The 16,553-nt window shown below is 41.4% G+C and overlaps 2 protein-coding genes across 3 annotated transcripts; both read right to left on the bottom strand.

Annotated features, from left to right (window-relative positions):
- Positions 1-5,237: 5,237 nt before the first annotated feature.
- Positions 5,238-10,049, bottom strand: LOC119417685 (charged multivesicular body protein 4b). The gene is made up of 5 exons (XM_037684949.1): positions 9,719-10,049; positions 6,657-6,834; positions 6,382-6,496; positions 5,865-5,991; positions 5,238-5,667 (listed from the first exon to the last, which is right to left on the bottom strand). Exons 1-5 carry the CDS (start codon positions 9,900-9,902, stop codon positions 5,603-5,605), a joined length of 669 nt encoding a protein of 222 aa, XP_037540877.1. The 5' UTR covers positions 9,903-10,049; the 3' UTR covers positions 5,238-5,602.
- A 740-nt stretch (positions 10,050-10,789) lies between these two features.
- Positions 10,790-16,312, bottom strand: LOC119417684 (vesicle-associated membrane protein-associated protein B/C). Of its 2 annotated transcripts, none has more exons than XM_037684947.1 (6): positions 16,010-16,312; positions 14,374-14,526; positions 13,644-13,747; positions 13,284-13,364; positions 12,768-12,899; positions 10,790-12,048 (listed from the first exon to the last, which is right to left on the bottom strand). In XM_037684947.1, the coding sequence occupies exons 1-6, from the start codon at positions 16,065-16,067 to the stop codon at positions 11,887-11,889; spliced, it is 690 nt and encodes a 229-aa protein (XP_037540875.1). In that variant the 5' UTR covers positions 16,068-16,312; the 3' UTR covers positions 10,790-11,886. The 2 variants fall into 2 exon arrangements, with proteins under 2 accessions (XP_037540875.1, XP_037540874.1); XM_037684946.1 differs by having other exon boundaries at positions 12,768-12,947; positions 16,010-16,311.
- Between the last annotated feature and the right edge of the window lie 241 nt (positions 16,313-16,553).

The raw sequence follows: 16,553 nt of genomic DNA, 5'->3' as shown, positions 1-16,553 counted from the left end.
TCCGCGACGGCGCGCATGGCCCATGAGCGTTCAAGATCAAAACGTTGCAAATAAAACGTTTTTTTTTTTTTTTCCCCTTCAACGTTTTAGATATGCAAACATTTTGTAAGTGTTGTGAACATTCATAAGTGTTACTGTTTATTTCTGGTATTCTGATGCAATTAGTGAGACACTTTTTGTTTGCTATGTAGATAGTAAGAGAAATGGAGAAGGGGTGGTCTTGAAGGAGGAGTTAGGAAGAAATGTAGTAGAGGTAAAAAGGGTGTCAGATAGTGATGGGACAGCAGTTCTTTTGGGTGTACTGAATACCTAGAATCAGTTCATTAAAATGATTAGTTCAAAGGATTTGTTCACCAAAAGCTACATTTCATGCAGTACGGGAGTACTACACAAACAAATCACTTCTCAGTGGCAGTTGTCTGTGCGTCGACATGCACAAGTCGGCAGTTCGTTCATTGAACAAATCACTCCCTTATGGCAAGCCCTTTTAACATAAAATAGGATTCACCACGCTTACATTCCAGATATCTGAAACTGAGTTTTGACTAGACATATTGGTTATTTAAGATATCTTGAATTGCCATACTCTGCGTAGCCTATGTCCGAAAGTAACACAACACTACAGCAGCAAGCAGCATGTTCACTAAACGTAAACATGAGTCCTCTTTCTTTTATTTTTTTTATTATTATTATTAATACGACTTTATTAAGGACACGGAACATCTGGTTTATAGAAAATTTTGAAATAAAAATTGTGGAGTTTATCAATTGTGGCGCAGTCAGTAGAGCTGCTGTCTCTCAGCAAGCAGGTTACCCTGATTTAAATCCTGGTCTGGGCCTGGGGGCCTTTCTGGGTGGAGTTTGCATGTTCTTTCAGTGCATGCGTGGGTTTTATCCGGTACTCCAGTTTCCTCCGACAGACCAAAAACATGCATGTTAGGCTGATCGGTAACTCTAAATTGTCCCAAGGTGTGAGTGAGAGAGTGAATGGTTGTTTGTCTCGTTTGTCTCTATGTGTCCCTGTGATGGACTTGCAACCCATCCAGGGTGTACCCCGCCCCTCGCACAGTGATTGCTGGATCTTGGCACCGACGACCCCCGTGACCCAAAATGGAAGAAGCGGGTAAAAGATAATGGATGGATGATGGAATTGATAAAATAATCTAAAACAGTTAAGTCAGGTCCTCTGTACGTTCAAAAAACAAACAAACAAAAAAACCCAGAAGAAACGTTTTGTCTTTCATCCGAAAGACTTCCTCAGTCTGAGGTGCTGTATTCAGCTCAGTCTCTTAAATAGCACCTTCTCAGAGTGGATCAACCAGTTTGCTGCTGACAGCCAAAACCAGCTGATCACATGATCAAGAAGGACCATCAGCCTAACAATGGATCATTAGCACACTGATGGCTGTTTACTATTCACAGAGGGCCGAGTGATACTAGCAATCACAGCATTGTAAGAGGGGGACAGTTGAACCCGGAGGCCTCCACCCCTGTTTAATGATGGATGGTTTATTTTCACAAAGATGGCCTCCTTTACTCCTCTCTCAAACCATTGTTACTCTCTGTCCAGGATGTGAACATCTTCATCCCTGAAAGAGTGACCGCTGGCCTGGAGATGAGTGTAGACCGCAGAGTCCTGGCCTGATGATGTTGATCTTCTGTGCTGGGCCATCCTTTTGGCCAGTGGCAGTTTAGTTTCCCCGATGTAAGACTGATCACAGCCCTCCTGACACTGAACAGCATACACAACATTACTCTGTTTGTGCCGGGGGACTGGATCTTTGGGATGAACCAGTCTTTGCCGTAATGTATTTTGGGGTTTAAAAGCCACTGGGACGTTATGTTTAGAAAATAACGTCTCAGTTTCTCTGATACTCCCTCAACATATGGAATGACCACTGGTCTGGGTTCTTCCTTTTCACCTGATGGCTGACTGGAGTCCTGTTTGGATTTCCTATTTGCTTTCAGGAAGGCCCAATTAGATTTAGCTTATAAGACTAAGTTTGTTGCAGCTCCTCAGACTGAAGGTCTTTTAGATAAAAGACAAAACATTTCAACAAAGAAGAATACGTCCAGAGGACCTGACTAAACTTTGTTAGATTCATCTATGGATTATAGAGCAGAGAAGATCCAAATGTCCCCCTCTTACAATGCTGTGATTGCTAGTATCACTCAGCCCTCTGTGAATAGTAAGCAGCCATCAGTGTGCTAATGATCCATCGTTAGGCTGATGGTCCTTCTTGATCATGTGAGCAGCTGGTTTTGGTTGTCAGCAGCAAAATTGGTTGATCCACTATGAGAAGGTGCTATTTATAAGACTGAGCTGAATACAGCACCTCAGACTGAAGAAGTCTTTTGGATGAGAGACGAAACGTTTCTACCGTTTTTTTGTTTGTTTGCTTTTTGAACGTACAGAGGACCTGACTTAACTGTTTTAGATTAATTTATCAACTCCATCCATCCATTATCTTTTACCTGCTTCTTCCATTTTGGGTCACGGGGGTCGTCGGTGCCCATGTCCAGCAATCACTATGCGAGGGGCGGGGTACACCCTGGAGTGTACCCCGCCGCAAGTCCATCACAGGGACACACAGAGACAAACAACCATTCACTCTTTCACTCACACCTAGGGACAGTATGGTTTCATACCAAGAAAGAACACCACAGATGCCATTGTTGCTTTGAACATACTGATGGAGAAGTAGAGAGGGTCAGAAAGAACTCCATTGTGTCTTTGTGGATTTAGAAAAAGCATATGACAGAGTGCCGAGGGAGGAGGTGCAGTATAGCATGATGAAATCTAGAGTGGCAGAGAAGTATGTTAGACTGGTACAGGACATGTATGAGGACAGCAGGAAAGTGATAAGATGTGCTGTAGGAGTGACAGATAGCTTCAAAGTGGAGGTGGTAGTGCATCAAGGATCAGCTCTGTGCCCCTTCTTGTTTGCTCTGGTTATGAACAGACTACCAGATGAGGTCAGGCAGGAATCCCCGTGGACTATAATGTTTGCAGATGACATTGTGATCTGTGGTGAGAACCGGAAACAGGTGGAAGAGAACTTGGAGAGGTGGAGGTACATGCACTTGAAAGGAGAGGAATGAAAGTCAGCCGTAGTAAGACAGAGTACATGTGTGTGAATGAGGGAGGCTGGTGGAACAGTGAGGCTACAAGGAGTAGAGGTCACAAAGGTGCAGGACTTCAAGTACTTGGGGTCCACTGACCAGGAAAAGTTTACAAGACAGTGGTGAGACCAGCTATGTTGTATGGTCTGGAGACAGTGGCACTGTCAAAAAAATGGAGAAATAACTGGAAGTGGCAGAAATGAAGATGTTGAGGTTCTCCTTAGGAGTGACAGGAGTGGATAAGATTAGGAATGAGATCATCAGAGGTACAGCACATGTTGAACAACTGGGAGATAAAGTTAGAGAGGCCAGACTGACATGGTTTGGACATGTCCAGAAGAGGGACAGTGGGTATACTGGTAGAAGGATGATAGAAATGCAGCTGCCAGGAAAAAGACAAAGAGGAGATCTATGGATGCAGTTAGAGAGAAACATGGAGATAGTTGGAGGATGATGACTCACTGTGGTGACCCCTGAAGATGGAAAAAAATCGAAAGAAGACGTTCAAAGTTTTAATGCCTTTGTTGTCGGCAGAGGAAACTTTTTGTTTTAACGTGTTATTGGTATTTTGAAAAATAGTGATGACCTAGAGAATGTAGCTTTTGATCTGAAATACAATCACAATGGAAAGTTACAGGCTCCTGATGAAAAACAAACAGCCCATTGGGAAACTTTGAACTTTTATTTTCTTGCCCAATACACATAAAGTCATTAAGCGTTCACTGGGAGAATGTGTGATTTATTTAACGTAATTTGTGCATCTAATGACAACACCTTCTGGAGAAAGTGTTTAGAGAAGTGGCTCTTGTCATGAAACACACAAGTGTTGAGTTTTGCGATGTACAGAAATCAAATAAAACTATAAAAATGAGTGCCAATGTCATATTTAGCCTCAACTGTTCTAAAGGTGGAAAATGGTCATAAAGCAATAAAAACTCAAATATTACACGAGATGGTTAAGTGGAAATGTTTACACTTTTCATTAAAATAGAGACATGAGTCTGTGTTATTTACTTTGTAAATCAAAATCAGAAACATTGGTGAATCTTGGGCACGTCACAATAAAGAGTTCTCAGGACAGACCTGAAAGCACTTTTTATTTCTCAGCTAGGTTGGAGCACCTGATGTAGGTGGCCAGGTTCAGGAAGGTCTGGGGTCTTTAAACTTTTATTTTGTAGCGTCATGGGAGTAAAATGCCAGGGACTTTTCGTGTCAGTAATCGTAGAAAAAGAAAAAAGTACAAACTCATCTTTCAGGAAGCACTGCTCTTTAAGCTGTATATTTGTTAAATTAATTTATTTAACCGTTAGGCAGCATTTAATGCCACATTCTGCCCCTGCAAACACGGTTTAATAGAAACTGACATTAGATCAGTGAACAGGTGAAAAGACAACTTCTACTACAGTGAAAGAATTGAAAACATTTTTAATGATTCTGCAAATAATATTCTCATCTGGATAAATAAAACATAGAAATGCAAACACGCTCGTTCATCTGTCCATGTTTTTTTTTATGTAAAAAATTTACATCATGACTTTGAAAAACTAAACAATTTAACTCCAAAATGCAGACGTTGTGGATCGACGTTAATCGTTTTTTGTAAATCACTTCTCCCTCTGAATTCAACTATTAAAAGGTGTGACAATAGTTTATTATACCTATTTTTTTTTTAACAATATACAATTTTAAACAAAACCTTTATGGGAAGGACAAAGACAGACAGAGCAGGATAAAAGTGTTAGGATAAACATCTCTCTTCGTAGTCATTGGGTGTGATCTCTGTTGGGAGTTTCCCCATCGTTGCATGCTTCACACAATCTCAACAGATCCTCTCAGGATTTACAGTAAACAAATAAGAGACACGCTTGAGATATTTACACCAAATAGAACAAGAACCACTGGTGAGAAGGACTTCTGGGAGACTGGTGGTCGAAGAAATGGCGACAAGAGGTGAGGAGGGTCAAAGTGCGCGACTTGAAACTAGCTAAGAGATTCTGGCAAAAGCACGGCTTCGTCAATTCTTCACCCACCGCATGCTTCAATTTCAAACGCAGAGCAAAAAAAGCAAAGGGAGATTATTCTTCTTAAACAAACAGGAAAGCAAAAAATAATCCAGCAAAATAAGCAACACAAATACGTAGGAAATCAAACTTATCTTCTTTGAGAATTAGCTCAGAGCTCAGAGCTCCGCTTTCACTGAAACGTCAACGACTGGTTCCAGGACAATCGAGGTTCAAATTTCGAGGATAAAACGTACGCAGGTGACTCTTAAAAGGGCGAATCAACAGACGGAGGGTCTTTACATTTGTGTCGGGGCCAAGAAAATAAACGAGTACAGCATTGTTGCTTATCTGTAGTGTTACACAAAGTAGACAGTCAATTCTCAGCAAACACACACGCAAAAAAACCCACTCAACATCCTGTCCGTTCATTCCATCCACTTCCCTCTCTCGTGCAGCTATGACGTGAAGAATGTTGTTTACATGGCTTCCATCGCCCAGCGCTGCAGGTCCTCCATGTCGTCCTCGTCCTCCTCTTTTCTGGCTGTTGAAAGGATGACAAGACTGTCACTGGCTGCGAGCAAAAGTTATCCATCTAGAGTCACTTAAAATCGTGAATTACGTCTGCTGTGCAAGAAACAGCAAAGAATCATGCAGCAGTTTATTTAATAACACTTAATGTTATTAGACAAACTGTTTGGCACAGAAATCAACAGACGTGGCTCCTCGCAGGACTCTCACCGGGTCTGGAAGGTAGTGAAGTAGAAGGCACGTTGGGGAGGGGAACGTTCTCCTGTCCTCCAATCTCCAGCAGGTTTTTGTCCAACTCTTCCTGTTCCAGCTCATCCAGCTCTGCCAGCAGCTCATCCTTAAAGAGAAAAGTAATCAAAGATTCAAAGCAGAGCAAAGTGCCGCGAAGAAGAGTCTCCAGGACTTCTGATGAAGAGTTTTCTTCCAAAGTCGGACTAAACAGTCAGATCAGACGTTTGTGTTGTATTTGGAACTAAATTAGAGTCAGATGACAGAGTTTAAGACAGAACAGGTCAGATCAGCCTGATGACTAAAAACCATCTGCTGGCAGTATTTCAGAGTCCGTTGGACAGCAGAGTAACGACTCAATAAATAATGTGTAACAAAACAAATAATCTGAACAACTGTCAACCACTGTCCATCCTTCTGTCTGACTCGGATGCATACGTTTGAAAACTTAGTCTGAATCAAGAGTTATCATGAAATCTCATGTTAGGTTCAGACTCACTTCATCAAACTCCTCTCCGAAGCCAACAGGTTTAGAGATGGCTTCAGAGATTTCCTGAGCCAACTCCTGCTGCTCTGTTATGTCCTGCATCAGGTCGTCCACCTTGTCGATGTCCCTGAAACGATGACGGGGAAAAATAATTCAGTCATGTGCCTCTTAAATGGTTTTTGTTTGTTAAGAGACAAAAAAATAAAAAATAAAACAATGACCAGGATTTGTCACAAGAAAATACTTGGAACATGAAAACGTTTCCACAGGGACTCTGTTTCTCTTACATGTTTTCGTGGGCAGACTTCATGGCCTTGGCAGCAAAGCCCATGTTCTTCAGCACTTCTGTGTTGGTGTTGGCGTTTTCCAAAGCCTCCCTCTGGAACTCGATGGTCGACAGCGTGCCGTCGATCTGAGCGAGCTGCTTCTCATATCGCTTCTTCCGTTTCAAAGCCTGCAGCGCCGCTGAGGAGGGAAGAACAGAAAGAAGTAAAAAGGAGTGAGGACGGCCAGACTGCTGCGGAAACAACGTGATTTTATTACACGTCTGCTTTTCGTCAGCCCAAAGTCCAGCAGAAGATAGATTTAGTTTATTCACCATCACTACCACAAGACAGGCTTGGTTGTTAAATAAAATCATATTTGACTGTCAACTAAAATTTCAAAACATTGACCGCCTCAGTTGCAAAAAAACAAGAAAAGTCTGAATATTGGAACATACTTCTTTCATGGGTGTCGTTAAAAAAAAAAAATAAAAAAAAATGGACTCACAAACAATCAGGTGCAGATTTCATTCAATTTATTAGAAAGCTTTGGAGAACAGCCAGACTCACAGAAAGTCAAAGCTCAGAGTTCATTATTAACAACTTTTCATTCAGAGTTCCTGACCTGTTCTGGCTTCCTGAAACGAAGGAGATAATTTTATCGAAACTCATCAGTTGGGGGGTCGAGGGGGTCTCCTACCCCTCCCCGTATGCCCTGTACCAAACCAGGCACCAAACAGCCTCACAGAAAAGAAAGCAGCCCGCAAGGTTCCTCACGGGGCTGATAAGCATCATAATCTCATTCACAGTGACCTTAAAGTAATAAAAGGATTATGATTATTAATATGGTCAAACAATATTGAATGCACCAAGAAGCAGATCAATAAATAATACATTTCCATCACATGGGCTCGACTTGGCCCTGCTCGGCTCGACTCCTACCCGAAGAGTTGACGTTGGCAGACTGAAGGTTGTTTGGCCAGGGAGCGACATCAACCATGAGCGTCTCCTTCACAAAAATCAAACACACCATTTACCCTCACAACCACATTTGTTTTTGTCATGTCCTTTAAAAAAAGTGTATCCATTAGTGGCTACACACAAACCAACACCAGCGTACTGTAATGAGGTGTAGACACGATTGACAGACTCCGACCGGCCGAGGGACGTGGACTCGACCACTTCAGTTTTGCAAACCACGAAAGAGGCTGGTGAACGTTTTCTCACTTTAATTCACTTATTTGTCCACTGCTGTGTTGCGTTTGTCTTGGGATACAAAATGACACTGCGGATGTTTTGGGTGGCTGCACTGATCATACCGCTTGCATCAAGAAGGACTCGAGTTACACAGAAAACTACTGAGACCGCACAGACAAAATAGAGTGCGAGCGAGTTAGGTGAGACTGGAACCAGCAAAGACTACACTTCCTGTGGATCCTCAGGAAGAACAAGTTAGATTTAAGGCTGCTGATGCCTTCTACAGATCCACCATAGTGTCATCTCTGCATGATGTGCTCGGCTGCAGACAGCAGGTCACAAACACGGCCCAGAAAGTCATTCCTCTGCCCTCCCTGTAGGAGATCGCCGGCTCCAGGTGCTTGAGAAGGTCCACGGACCTCCTCAGCGATCCATCCCACACATCACCTGTTCAAACTGACGCCTTCTGACAAACGCTACAAGTCATTGAAGATACATCCAGACTAAAAACACAGTTATTATCCTCGGGCCATCAAAAAAAACTTAACCACCGACAACGTAACTTCCTGACTCGTCGTGCATTTCTGTGAAATTCATTATTCTGTTCATCAACAATTTATACAGAAACTGATGCGAGAACTGTGCAATAATTTTGAATTGCAGCTACTTTGGCCACTTACTGTAAATATAATTTATAAAGCTGCTTGTCTTTATTCTTTAAAGTTTTGAACAGAGAGATGCACCTGATGTTTTTTTACATGTGACATGTATTGACAATAAAGCTATTCTCTTCTTTCTTAGACTGAAGCATAAAACTAGTCTTCTGCTTCACTGCTGGATCTCTGGAAACATTTATTTTCTCAGTTCAAACTGACTGTTTTATGCATTTAACTTCTTGTGGTCTCATTACTTACGAGAACATGTGGCATTTGTGGTGTTAAGAATCACTACATTAGATGTTTAATACACTAAATGCATCTACTCAGAATAAATAATGGGTCTCTTGAATGAGCGAAGATGAGTTTTGAAGAACCAGAAGTTGGACTGTTCTTTAAATTATGACACCTTATGATCACCAGAAAAAAACACTAGAAAATATGACTCAGTAAGCCACAGTAGTCATGACGACACACGTGAACTCCTGTGTGTCATGCTGAGTTGATGTCGACCATTTGTTGAACCGGAACAGGAAACAATAGCATAAAGACAATACACACAAGCATCAGGTGCATCCATTATAAAAAAAGAAACACAATATCCTCAACAAAGTTCATTGATAGCATTAGGTCAACATTTTAAGAACATGTTAATAGTAAAGTAAACTTTAATAAAGCTGTTACTATTTAAAAGTGTCCTTAAAATCACAAGCTACATGCTCAGGGTAAAGTATTAGTGTTAGAAATGAGTCTTAAGGTGTCATTTTTACATATACTGTCCCAACAGGAATCCCAAATAACTACTTGGACTGTTGTCTTTGCTTTTGGGGGCATTTTTTAAACGAAACAATTAATAAAAGTTTATATAGGACAGAATGGAGGTCAGAGCTCAACACTTTTTTTTTTACTTTAAGGTAATTCACTTCTTTAATAGACTGTAATTAAAATAAAGGAACAGATTATCACTCAAAATGCTGAAACGGTACACTGAGACACAAACTGCTTATTGGTCACGGAAATAACTTTACCTAATCATCTTCTCAATAAATATGTCTCTCAGTGAATAATATACGTCCGTACCTTGGGTGTGGGCCGAGGTAGATGCAGTAATGAGGAACAGCTCAAGGGAAACTTTAGCCACCGAGGCTAACGTCCTAGCTGCCATCTCGGATTTTTGTTATGACAGACGTGAGAAACTGACACTAACAGAAGACACGCTCCCTTAAATCTCACCTCTTTTGTTCTTCGTGCCGTTTTTCTTTGCGATTTGCAGCTCCTGCTCGATCTTTTTCTCTAAAAACTCCTGCTTCTTCGTTAGCATCTCCTCCGTTTCGCGGAGTTTCTGGATCGCCTCCTGTGGACTCGGTCCCTTTCCTCCTTTTCCTCCCCCTCCGAATATCTTGCCAAACAACGACATGTCTAACGTACAACAAAACTCTTGCTGTGAAATTAGGTGAACGAGACGGACCTCCGGAGAAATTTAAGCTTTGCTAGTCCCAAAAGTTCACCCCAACCTGGAAGGATTGTTGACGTTTTTCTACTTCCTGGATAAGGCCCGATGACGTCAGTTGCTAAACAACAGAAGTGGGCGTCGCCTCCTGTCTCTCTGGCGCCATCTACTGGACAAATCTTGAATCACTTGAATTATTTTCATTTACTCTGAACTGTTTCACCAGCCACACACACTGAACTACCATGAAAAAATAAATCACAGAAAACAGCAGCTGGGGTTTATGCATTTTAATTCATTATGATGCTACATGATCCATGACTGCTGTTCCAATTATTGTCAACTACAGTATGCTAATTTTAAGTATTTTTATGTACATACGAGTATCCAATGGGTATTACACTGTTGTGACTCTATAGATGTAGGTGATCAGAAGAATTTTCTTTTAAATGTAGTGTGTACAGGTCAGTCCTCAAACATCCATAACCAAGTGTCTCTGCTCGTGAACCTCCTTCAGGCAACAAATTTTTTTTTTTTTTTTAAAGTTCATGGAGATGGTCATGTGATACCCAACATAGTAGATCTGTGTCATCTCATAACCAGCAGTGCCAAACAGGGAACAAAAGGAAAGGATGATTAAAAATGAAACACACAAACATAAATCAAGACTCAAGATAGTCCCTTCTGAGAAGACAACTCCTGTTTTACTTCGCCAACGCCCAAGAAAAACCAGAACACCAAATCCAGGCCATTTCATGCAGGCTGAGGAGTGCATAAAGTATTTCAGAGCATCTGAATATTACAACAGAATTATTCTGTGATCAAATACAGAACAAGTAAAGAACAGTGACTTACTAGTAGACTAAATTAATTTGGGCAAAAATAGACAAGGTAGCCAAGACTTTTTATTACACACCATGTTTATTAAAACTGTATAAACTGGTCTGCATGACCGGCCGTGGATTTGAAATTTCATCCGTGATCATTGAACATCAGCTTTTAGATCAGCGTGCAGCATGAATTTACTACAATAATCTTTTGTTTATTAATTCACAATTTTATTAGTGGCCCAAAAATTGATTTTAAGCACGTTTACACAGATTTTTTGGGACTGGACAGCAAATGAGATCATTAAGTCTTGCTCGCGAGTTTCAACAAGCAACCCCATTTTTTCTCTCCATTTTTCTGGATACAGGAAAACTGTTCAAATGACACGTTTGTTTAATGCTAACTCTCTTCCCTTGTTTTAAATTTCACCTTATCCAACCTTCTCACATAAAAACCTACACTCAGCCACATCGGCACTCCTGCAGAAAGCATAATCAACAAGACACACACCAGCAGCTTCTACTGGCTCATTTATACAGTATACATATGTATATATTTATATAATTTGACCACAAACTGTTTAGAAGACGATACATTAAGTTTGCTTAAAAAAATAAAATCAAAAAGGTCTTTCACTGATCAGTTTCGTTCACCTCTTGGTACATTATCAGTGAGTGGAAGAAACATGAAATTAGACACACGTGAGTGAGGATCTTTAAAACTTAGGAATCAATGAAAGACTAAACATTCAGCCAGTGTGATGCCACTTCCACACTGATAACCGTTACCTGTGCAAGCTGGGGAAGACCATTTAGGAAGGAGAGGACGGAAAACAGAGATCAAAAGTCATGATTATTCAACAAAAAAAGAAACGGGGAAAAAAACCAGGCATGTGACAGAAAAAGCTCACCCTCGTGCTTTAACTTGGGACTGCTTTCCTTTGTTTTCTTTTTACACCTTCAGTGATTTCTCATCCAAACATGCCACCATAATGTATTGCCTTAAATATTAAAGAAAACAAGGAAACAGATTAACATAGACCCAGGAGACATCCCCGTTGACGTCATTGGTACGTGCCCTTCGGAGCACCGCGTCCGTCCGTCCGTCACTGCTTTGTTTGTCTCTACAGGACCAGCTTGCCAACGATGGCTCCAATCACAAAGAAGAGCAAGCATAATGCCAGGACGCGAGTGCTCAGGCCTTCATCCTTCGTCATGGTCACCATGGTGTTAGAGTGATGAGAAGACACTGGTGTCACCTTTCTCTTCCGCAGACCGTCGTCCTCCTGTGTGGAGCACGAGACAAACGCACAAAACAGCTCAGAACACAAACTCCCTGAGACGTGAGTAAATTCTGTTCTTCAGCCTGAACAGCGCTCAAGTTGCTATTCTCACAACTTGAATCATACAACCCCCCCCCCCCCATTATACTAAACTAAGCTATCCACATCTGCCCTTTGTGACCTTCAAACCTGAGTGACAGTTTCATAAACATGGAATCAGACAGCGAGTTTTGAAGACAATCGGTGAGTGGAACCGGGAACGAGAACCATTTGCCACCAAACTATTAACTGTTTGCTAATGTTGAGTCAAGACCCTGGTTTTTTATTTTTAACAAAAATGGCTCGGTGTCAGACAAATATTTCCAGAAGAACACAGACAAAAGGTTATGGATGGTCATTGGCTAAGATGCTGCACTCAAGCAAACACAGAGTTCCAGTTGATTTAATCTCCCATTCAGCTACGCATCCATCAGAGGCGTTGTTACCTTTGACGAGGACAGCCCAGCTTTGATTGTAGGTAAAAGTCGGTATAAAAGTTGTAAACGGCCGATGTAAACACGTCTTTCAATTACTTGATTAACTGATGGATTACTCAATGGAACACCGGATTACTGAAATATATAACTGCAGCCCTCGTTGTGTAAAATGAAATTAAACCTGTTTTCATGTTATTTACATGAGAAGATGGAGCACAGTTTCTTATTAGTTTGAGTGCGTCTCACCCTGATTTGTTTGTTTTCTTCCCGTAACCTCTGCACCTCCATCTGCAGCTGCTTGCACTCCTCCATGATCTTCTTCACCTCCCCGTCATCCAGCGAGGCGCTGGCTGACTTGGGCAGCGCCGAGTGCTCGGTCTTAACAGAGGTAGAGGAAAACACGGGTTTGATGCTTTCGCTCTCATGCTGTGGAGAGAACGAGGGTGGGGCGATCGGTGGGATGAGAGTGGAAACGGTAAATAAAGAGACGTGCACACATGTGACAGGGACGGAGATACAAGTACAAATATAAAATCAATCATGTAATGGATGACACAGGATGGACTGAACAATGATACTTAATACAAGAGGATCAATTTTACTCAAACACAAGATATGAAAACCTTTCATTATTTCTTTGACAATAAACTTCAAGTTGACAATGACTGTGATATAAGATGTAATAAATCTAGATGTGATAAAATGAAACGATCATGCTGAAAAGAATGTTTACGATGGCTGAAAACACGAGTTTAAACCTACAGTTTTGTCATTTTCTAGAGGCATTTCAAATGTACATCTCAGCTTTGAATCCATCAACTCTTCGGGCTTTGCCTCCTTCCACTGCAGACGAGAACAAGAAAAGACGAACATGAGGGTTTGGTTATATTGCAGCAATGCCTTGTAAGCATCCCAGTAGCTAAACTGTTCATGCAACTTCTCATTTAAAAAACGAAACATTGCACAGAAATGCTAAACACTACATAAAAGCTGGTTGGAATATCTTGGATCGATTATCATAGAAATTATAGGTTAACCTCAAAACGTTTAATTCTGTTACTTTTTTTTTTTTTACAAAATAAAATAAGATGCCAAAATCAATTCTCGCGCTCCAGTACTTACAACTCCTTCCATATCAGTCATGTCTCTGGGAGCCAGCATGGACTGCACCATAAATTTATGTTTACTCTTCTCATTGGGGTCGTAGTCAAAAGGCTGCAGCATAACTGTGGAGGAGCAGACGAGATGGGGTTTACTCGGCTTCCAAAGATTTAAATACCCATCAGATTGATCGTATACCTGACAGAAGTCTTGCACCTAAACAGTCTCAGTTTTCAACATCGATTCAGAATAAAGAAGAGAAAGGAGCTCACGTGTCACACAAACAAAACCATTCTTATTGCGGGACATTTATTAGATTTCCTCATTACAAATTAACTTATATTTGTAACAGATTAGACACATTTTAATTAAAAAAAAAATCTATTGCGTGTAGTTTTTGAACAGAAAGCAAAGAATCTCAGAGCTTAGTGATTTCAAAACATCATCTCAAGTGACAACAGCTATTTAAATGATGGAGGTTTAATTATTTATTTTGGAGCTGAAACACAAAACAAGCTGGCTAACAGAACAGCATGGCTGTTCTATAAGTGGAACTGCACAAATCTGATTGCGTACACTTTATTGCTCCTATTGCAGTATGGAAGAACAGAAACAATTTTGCAGTGTTGTTTCAGAGGAAGTGCATCATTTTGCTCCAGCGTCTACATCTGCTCAATCTAAAACATTGTTTGTATGGGAAACAAACAAACAAAAATCAATGTTGCAGTTCAGAACAAAGATAGTTACAAACCAGAGACGTTTATGGAGGTTCCCGAATCAATGATGCCACTGTTGGGGCGCACACAGTATCTGCGAGGTGCGGTCGTCTTGACTTTGAAACACACATTTCTGTCTGTGGGGTTGGTGAGCTTCAGAGTGGCAGTGACAACATCTGTAAAAGGGCCTGAGGAAGACAAAGAGAAGTCCCGTGACTCCAGGTTCTGCAACTCAGCTAATTCTCCAAACAATTCTCCAACACTCCATCTTGACTTGTATAATATTCGAGAGGTTTTGCAGATTAATCCACAGCTCCTTTTTTTTTAAAAAGTGCATGCACATAATCATGTGTGTGGTATTTATGAGGCACTTCACAGATCATCCCCTTGGAAAATGTAAACCAAACATTAAAACTGAAGAAAGAACAGCAACATGTGCCCCACCCTCAGCAAAAAGTACTGAATGACCTTTAAGCTACTGATGTTTTCTTTTTTGTGGCATTGTAATCTGTTAATCCCATCAGACCAATCACGTTTTATAACTTCAGCATGAAGTGTGTAATCCTTTTGCCACTAAAGCTCGATATTAGCGATGTGTTTTGAACGACGGGATGCACGATGGCTCAGTTGGTAGAGCTGTTGCCTCTCAGCGATGGTTGCCGGATCGAATCCCGGCAGCGGACCCTTCTGGGTGGAGTTTGCATGTTCTCTCTGTGCATGCACAAGTTTTCTCTGGGAACTCTGGTGTCCTCCCACAGACCAAAAACATGTGAGGCTGATGAGTGTGAATGATTGCCTCGTTTGTCTCCGTGTCCCTGTGATGGGACTGGAGACCTGTCCAGGGTGTCCCCCGCCTCTTGCGCAGTGACTGCTGGACATGGGCACCAGTGACCCGAAAAGGAAGAAGCGGGTAAAGATAATGGATGGATGTTTTGAACCACCTGAGTGCGCTTTTTGTTGTTGTGCACAAATAGTGGTTGTATACATTTTGTATTGGCTCATCTCAATAGTCAAGGCTCTGCAATCATCAGAGTACAGCCTTTTATTACTCCATTTCAGTGAAGGCTACACATCATTTGACTCACTCCTAAATCGGTTAGATAAAGAAAACATTTACTATTTGTGGCACTCGGCCTGTGGTTTCCGTTTAGGACAGAAAAACTGCGAAATAATTCGGATTGAGAGTTTGGAGTAAATCTCTCAGACGTTTCTAGCTTCATTTGTTGTAGGGTGAAAAAGCATTGTAATAAGGCTGATGACTCGCAGATTGTAGAAAATGCTAGAAATGTCACTTCTCGACAGGCATGTCGTTGCAGACAATAACGACCAGAGTATGAATAAATGTAGTCTACTTTCCCAAACTGTGAGATATTGAAAGACGAAGTAAATAAAGAGAGAATAGGAGTAAATGACACGTCGGGCCTGCCCTGACGCTGCAATGACAGATAGCTTCGATTAGCTAAACGCTAATACGGTTAGCTACAGTCATCGCACACGGAGCGGATTCTCCTGACTGAAACAGTTTACACTTATTAATTATACATTTTAAAAAACATGATAAGGTAACAGCGCAGCAGTGAAGCTAATGGTGGATACAGAGATCCGCAGCTAGCAGGCTAACGGCTAACGTTAGTGATCCAACCACGGCCCTGAGCTCCGCCTCAACGTTACCTCGGAATTTCAGTTCGTGTTGCGGCTCCAGCACCAGGACTTGTTCTGGTCTGGCCATGTCCCACAGCTTCTCTATCTGTCGTGACGGCGGCGACAACTAAAATACCGCTGGTGGCTCGCAGGGTCGAGCAGCTTGGTCCTGAAGGAAACAAAAGCAACCCAGGTGTTCTGTGTTTTTCAACGGAAAGAAAGCAGGTTAGCTAGCACATCCGACAACACTCGAAGGGACAGACTGAGTGAATCCGACAGCTGGCTGCTCAGGGGTTAGCCCTCACTGCTAACTCTGCTAGCAGGCGGAAAAGTTAAGCTGCGCATGCGCGCTGCATCCTAGAATTTTAACACTTGCTCATCGTTTGTTGCGTGCGCACATGTATGCAATCTGTATATTTATTATCTATTATTTGTTGTATTTTATAATTCTTCAAAAAAAAATTAATTTGATGTTGACTGTGCAATATTATTGGTATCGTTTTTATTCCTGTTAATTTTTTCTATTAATCCTTAGATAATTATATTTTTATATCCCTTGTATGTATATATATAT

Source organism: Nematolebias whitei, chromosome 11 (assembly GCF_014905685.2).
Source record: "Nematolebias whitei isolate Nwh7 chromosome 11, NemWhi1, whole genome shotgun sequence".
In the NCBI taxonomy this organism is placed as follows: Eukaryota; Metazoa; Chordata; class Actinopteri; order Cyprinodontiformes; family Rivulidae; genus Nematolebias; species Nematolebias whitei.
This window is presented reverse-complemented; position numbering and strand designations above follow the sequence as displayed.